Source organism: Cariama cristata, unplaced genomic scaffold (genome assembly GCF_000690535.1).
Source record: "Cariama cristata isolate BGI_N322 unplaced genomic scaffold, ASM69053v1 scaffold22475, whole genome shotgun sequence".
NCBI classification, from domain to species: Eukaryota; Metazoa; Chordata; class Aves; order Cariamiformes; family Cariamidae; genus Cariama; species Cariama cristata.
In genome coordinates this window covers 5,482-12,361 of record NW_009616116.1, presented here as the reverse complement: position 1 = coordinate 12,361, position 6,880 = coordinate 5,482, and the positions used below count along the sequence as shown (strand labels likewise).

Here is a 6,880-nt window from a genome sequence, read left to right as displayed (position 1 = left end):
TTGGGTGTGGGGGGGGGGGGGGGGGAGGTGTTTACAGAAGAAAATGTCTGTCATATCTCTGTCTTGGAAAATAACATGAATTTACCTAAAATAGCTGTTCTTTTTGCAGGAGTTTACGGTAGATCCAGAAAAAATACAGTTGTATTCTTTGTATCACTCACTCCATCATTACAAATATCACATATATCTAACATGTAAAGAAGAGGTAAGTATTGTTCTCTTTGAGATACTTTTACATTCATTAAGGGAATTTATTGAGGGAATTGAGTCCAACTAGAGGGACTGTTCTCTTCTTGGTAAATGAGTATGGATTGTGGCCTCCTATTTTAATTAATTCTTTATGGTAAAGGAAAGGGTATGCTGAGCACATATATTGCCCCTAACGGGTGCTGCTGACCAAAACATTCAGATGTGAGGCTTACAAGGTTTGTGTGAGATCAGTTTCCCTCAGGATAGGTAAGCATTCTTCACTGTTACCTGGAATAAACAAAACAAATTTTATCAATGTGTGTAACTCCTCTGATCTAGAAGCTACTTTTTGTCTTACAATGCACACTCCTTTATTTTTTTCTGCAAATCCTTGGTGGAAATATTCCAGGTAGCAGAAATATGCAGTTGAGCTCTGGCTCAGTTGTTAAAAAAATGCATTTTTGGGGATATTTTCCCTTTTTGTTGTTAAAGCTTAAAGGTTTTCTTCCAAAGAAGGTTCGTATTTAACCGCAGAATATTATAAAAACGAAAATTCTGAAATGCTGGCAGCCTAACATGTGTTTGTGTATGCATCTCTCTCTCTCTCTCTCTCCCCTCCCCCCTCTTTTTTAAAATAGATTTCTTCTGTTCAGAAGAAGAGTGCAGATCTAGGACAGGAAGAGATTGTGCAGCTGTGCATGAAAAATATAAAATGGGTGGAGGATCTTTTTGAAAAGTTTGGTGAACTTTTGAATCGTGTCCAGCAGAAATGCTCATAACAAAAATGTATCCCAAATCTCACATTTTTCTACGGCACTAACCTGGTGGAACAGAAAGCTCGGAGAGAGGCTCTGATTTCTTTTTACAATGCCAGACTGTGTTCTTGTTCATAGCCATTTTTATTTCTCTTTATGGAACTTTGTGCCTTGGCTCTTGCTAAGGAAAAGCGATGCTGCCAAGGAAATCAGTCCTTTGGAGATGGAGCTAAATGTAAGCCTAATCACATTTTTAACCTGAAGAATTATTTTCTATTTTGTAAACTATTGGATAACTTAGTTTTATTTTCAGAAATGTTTTTGACGAGTGATAAAGCATGCACTACATATACTTTTTTCTTTATTGCTAAAAAGATAACAACACTTAAAATACTACAGATTTTTCCATCCCTGACTGAGCGACAGAAAAGTCAGCGTTGAGGTGAACTAATTTTTACATGTCTGGCTACCAAATTTAAGAGTTTTGTACAGATTGTGAACAGAGCCGGAGTGACATCAGTTTCTGCATATGTACATTGCCATCATAAAATCCAGAAATGTCATTATGCTTTATGGACTCCTTTTACTATTGTCATGTTCAGGAGACTGAACATGGAGTTGGTGCAATCCTATGACTGCTTTTTGTGTCAAATTATATTGTAATGAAAGACAATGACCTTAACTATTTTCCCTGTTTTGAAGAAAAAAAGTATTTTCCTTTATACTGTGTTTTTTTTTCTTTTGGAAAAAAAACTTCAATTGTACATTTTATCTCACTAATAGTTGTATTTTTCACAGAGAAAATATTGTGGTTAAAATTGTTACATGTATCTTTGTAATACACTTTCCATTGTTTTCAGTAAATCCTATTCATTTATATGTTGATTCATATTGTAAACTATATATCTCGAGGTAACCCTTTTGTTTATACAGGTTTGCTTCAGTGTTAACCAGAATAATGCATACTAGACTAGTTTTGCTTTAAGTGTAGTTGTGTTAGACACTGCAATTATTTTCTGATACGTGAAAATAAATTTCTTACTAAACTAGCACTTGATTAGCTGGGAGTTTAAATGAAAAGCTACTACACTTTATCTTCGTCAACAAAGATTGATGATTGAATAGACTATATGCAGTGTTAAACACAGCTTACATAATTGTTTATAGAACTGGCAGTTGCAGAGCTGTTCTCTTTTTGGTGCCTTTCAAGTTTTCAGACATCTTTGTAGCTTTTTTTCCCCTCCAGTTTGTTAACAGTTAGTAGTGCCACTAGTCACACTCGGACAATGAATGTAATGGGCTCTAATCAGGAGAACCTTTTCTTTAAATTTGCCAACAGAATGCCTTACTGAGTCATTCAGAATGGATATGTCCTCTACTGGCATCCTAAAAAAATGGTCATGTTGGTCTTTTTTTCAGATAATATAGAAAAAAAATTCATTCCTTTGTCCTTTCACTGCCACTTAGTGCCTTAATTTCAGCCAAGAAAGCAGGGTTCATTACTCATTGGCCAAATGAAATAATGTTCATTGCCATGTGACCTTTTTTCCCATTATCTGTTTTGATTCTATTTAGTTGTTAAATATTCATTAGACCTTAGAACTATAAAGAGTTTAATGAATAGATGTGAAAATGAAATGATTTGATCTTGAGTAATCAAATAGAGGTTTGAATTTTAAAGTATGTACAGAATTTTAGCTGATTAGTTTTAGAACCTTGTAGGATGTTTACCATATTTCCAAAGCTTTTCATCTTTTAAGAGCAATAATTCTCCTTTACAGTTTGTATGCAGACTACAGTGAACAGAAATGGGTATATACCCTTGCCTTTTTTAAAGCCTCTTTGTAGTGGTTTTGCTTTAAAAAGGGAGGTCACCATCATGTTAATAGATGCATTGTGCTACTGCTATGTCTACTATAATCAAGGAGAGCGAGATGGGTTTGGGTTTAGGAAGAATGTGCAGGTTGTTGGAGCAATCGTGAAGCTAATTCATTTTCACGGTGAAAAGAAGGGTAGCCACAGGGTTGAAGAGTTGCTGTTGTTTCAGTTGTACTGTGTTGAATCTGGTAGGAGCTAGAGTTTATATGGCAAAACCAAACAGCAAAGTTACCAACATTGGTAGCAATCAGCTAAAATTATTTTAATGTAAATATGCGCACTGGAGATATAGTAGAAATGTGCCTGGTATACTCTTTAATCAATAGTGGGAGTTCCCAAATTTACTTAGTGTATTCCCTTATTGGTGGGGGTGGTTGGCAGTATTTGTAGATTCATGAGGGGTATTTACTTGCACAGGCAAAGTTCTGTTGTCACGTTAGTGGTATGCACAGCACAGTTTGGGAATTCCTAATATGTAGTTTGAAAAATTATTAGGATGCAGACTGAGGGAACAATCAAGTTGGCTCCTTGGTGGTATGGTAAAAAACTCGTCAGACTTTCTCTCTCACACATCCCTTCCTAATACGACTATGAAGCAACTAATTGAGAGAGGTCTCTCTGCTTTGTAAATTATTTCTATCCTGCTACTGTATACTTTAGATTTTTGAATCTAGAAGTAGCTTTAGGAAGCTGCTTGTTTTAATCCAAGTCCTTAGAAGCTGAAAAAAGAAATGAGAGGCATTTGGAGTAGCTTGTCCCTATTTAAAAAAAAAAAAAGGTAATATTAGCAACAACCATTTTAAAAAACCCAAACGAAACAAAAAACCAGCCAGGACGCTCTGCACTGCCATAGAAGGTGACCTGGCTTATTTTTGGCTGTTTTATTTCCAAGGCCAGTTAAACAAGCATTGTGCCTGTAGAAGACAGAAAAAACTTGTCTTGAATAAAAGTAACTGCCCAGGCTATTAAAGATTAATAGAATGGAGCTTCCGTCTTTGTCTTGGGCTGCAAAAATGGTGGCTGGATTATTAATTTACTAAATTAGAATAAGTAAAAACATGGAACTCTCAAGTGTGTTGAAGGATCATAAAGCTTTGTTAGTGGGATTGAAGAGGGTTTTTTTTATACTGAAGCAAACTTAAAAAAAAAGTCAATGTACAAATTACTTTTTTGCACAAATACTTTGTTTTGTCGCATTTTAGATAATTAATTCTGCACCCACACCTCAATCTTCTTTTTTCCCTCTCTCTTGAAGTAACAGTGAGGTCTTCATCCCTAACATCTGACAGTAGAAATTGAGCACTCATTTGGCTGCAAGAGAAGATGCACTAGGAAGGAACAAAACCCTCCTTACACTATGAATTAGCAAAACAGAAATTAAGCTAATTGCATGATGAATTACTTGGGTTTTAATTCTGCTATTTGTCCTTTAATATGGCAACCCTGTTTACATTGGGTTTGTTTTTATTGAAAATACAGTATTTCTCTTAAAGGCAGGTTTTCTTTGAGATGCTACTTCCAAAGTTTTACTAGCAAAAAATCAGAGACAAAATTGGATTGAGAAACTGTTTCTGAAAATGGCTAAGGACTGTAGGGTCTTTGAAGTTCTATGGCATGTGTTGTATTCATATATTGTCAAAATGAAATACTACTTTTTAAAAAGTCGGATCTTACAGGCTGTCTTCCAAGTAAATGATTTCCGTAGGGAAATATATTTTAAATATTATTTAAATATTTACTACTATTTAAAACAATTTTAAAACAGAAGAGTTAATACTATGGTCACAAAATGTCAGTGTGTCATCAACCATTTCTTATTTCGTTGCCAACGCTTGACATTTGGTCTTTCTTATGCTATTACATACCTGTGCATTACACAATGCACATTCTGCCATATCTTATTGTTTAAGCTAACATTAACATGTCATTGATAACAAATGCATGTTTTTCTGCATATCTCCTCTACATATTGCAAAAATGAAGCTAGGGCTAATTAAGAGACACTTTATGCGTTCTTAGTCCAGATTTTCAGGTGGTCCGTAATACAATGTATGGAAATGTGAAAAAGGACAGTTTTGTACCATTCATGATGTTATTAACTAAACCCATTAAAGTGAAAACACTTTTTAAACAAAAACCTTATAATGCTTAGTCATTCATTATTAAAATATTAAGTCTTGAAAAGTTAGATTGTTGGAAAAAAATTGGCAGTTTAGACTACATTTTCTGATCTCAATATGAATAAATACAGTTCTAGGGTTTGGTGTTTTGTTTTTGTTTTTTTCCATTATATTGCATGAATTGAGTATGTCTGGTTGATCTGTTTTTTTACATTTATGGGTTCTAAATGTTCTGAATTAATTTTCACAGTATATCTGCCAGGTCTTAAACTGATTTGATAAGTGAGGAGCCAGACAATTGGGGTAAGAGAGAGACTACTACTGTGATTCAGATGGTTTTTAGCTATACTATCTTCTTTTGTTCTCTTGCTAAACGAGAATATCATCTTTATGTACCTATGGGAAGAAATGGTGCTCTAGAGGGGTTTAGTCCTTCCCCCCCCACCCCGATTACAATGAATTACTCTGGGTATTCTTAGGAATATTTTTGCCACACATAGAGGGCTGAATTTCCATGACGTGGATATTGACCATAAGACACATAGTAGGCCTTCTCTGAGCCACTTGCTTGCAGAAAAAGGTGAATCTGAAAGGCTGGAAATTTTTTTTTAATGGTCCTGTGTGTAAGAGCTGCTTCCCAAACCAAGATGAGTGAAAATTATACATTTGCCCATGGAGTTGATTGTTGTTTTCTCAAAAAAACACTTTAGGAAGTGGGTAGGCACAGAGAATGTCCCATTGCAGTGTGGAGGCTGAAGCTTTTGATACTGCATTCCAGTTATAGGTTATAATTTACGAAGGTTTTTTTCTTTTTGAAAAGAAAGAAAAAGGCAAGAAACTGAATGTATGCAGCTTTTTAAAAGAGAACAGCAGCTCCTACTATCAGCAATTTGTTGGTAAGTATCGTAGGCGATCAAAATAACTTGTTCTGCATTCGGTATTTGCCTCTCCTGTAGAAAACCTAACAGATCTTTGCTTCATTTCCAGAAACTAAAGAACAGAAAACTGTCTTAAAATTCTTTTCATTTGATCTCTTATAAGAACACAGCAATAAATACAGAGACCAAGCTATTTATAAAGGAGAAAAGTAAAAGGTGAGTCAGGGAAAACAGCAAACAAACTTTTGCAGGGCTGTACTCTCTTTCATTTGTCCTGGGTACGTCTTACGTTTCTGCTTTTAAAAGTTCCACTGGGCTATTTCTTTTGGGTGTATGTTTAGTTTTGTTTTTTTAATTGTTGGTTTGTTTTCACTAGCTGATGCACAAAGGGTAGAGGAAAGTAGCAGTAACAGCAGTGCCCATGAGCAGGACTGAAGGACCAGTTAAGACCCTTTGTTTTAGGAAAAACAGACGCAGAATAAGGTGGGAGGGCTTGTATGTGTGAGATGGTTCACACTAGAGGTATCTTAAGGCAGCAGAGGAGTGGGAAGTTGGAAGAAACGTGTGGGTCAGATGTGAGAAGACATTGGAAAGGAAGAAGAATTTGGAAAGAATGAGGCTAGGGGAGCTTTTGGAGTGGAGGTAATTGAGGAGCAGAGGGTGTAGGAGTCGGGAATGGTCCTAGTTAGGAAATAGCTTCACTTAGGCATACTGCAACATATGCACTGACCAAAAAGCAAATGACAAGCCAGCAACATGATCTGATGGCAGGTGGACATTCCTAGCAGAGGGTGCCACCAGAGGGTTGTTAGCGTTTTGTCACACACGACGACTTTATAAGATTAATTCAGTCTAGTCCTAATTCTGCCTTTTGTTTTGCTACAAAAAAATGGGTTTCTTCCGTTTTGAAAAGCATGGATGCTAGTATGTCTCTACATAGAAGCAGTGTTTTTTCGTTGCCTCCTACTATAATCCATTTTTGAGTGTGTGTATTAATGGACGGTGGTTCCTACTTGGGTTGTCCTGTATTGTCAAACAAGCATGAGGAGAGCAAAAGCCC

At 35.9% G+C, this 6,880-nt stretch overlaps 1 protein-coding gene across 1 annotated transcript in view; it reads left to right on the top strand.

Moving 5' to 3' along the window:
* The window catches only part of QSER1 (glutamine and serine rich 1), a 26,363-nt gene extending 24,725 nt beyond the window's left edge, over positions 1 to 1,638 (top strand). The window contains exons 11-12 of the mRNA XM_009700074.1: positions 110 to 205; positions 828 to 1,638. Coding sequence (XP_009698376.1) covers positions 110 to 205; positions 828 to 968 — 237 coding nt within the window. The 3' untranslated portion in view covers positions 969 to 1,638. The remainder of the gene's footprint in view (positions 1 to 109; positions 206 to 827) is intronic.
* Positions 1,639 to 6,880: the final 5,242 nt, after the last annotated feature.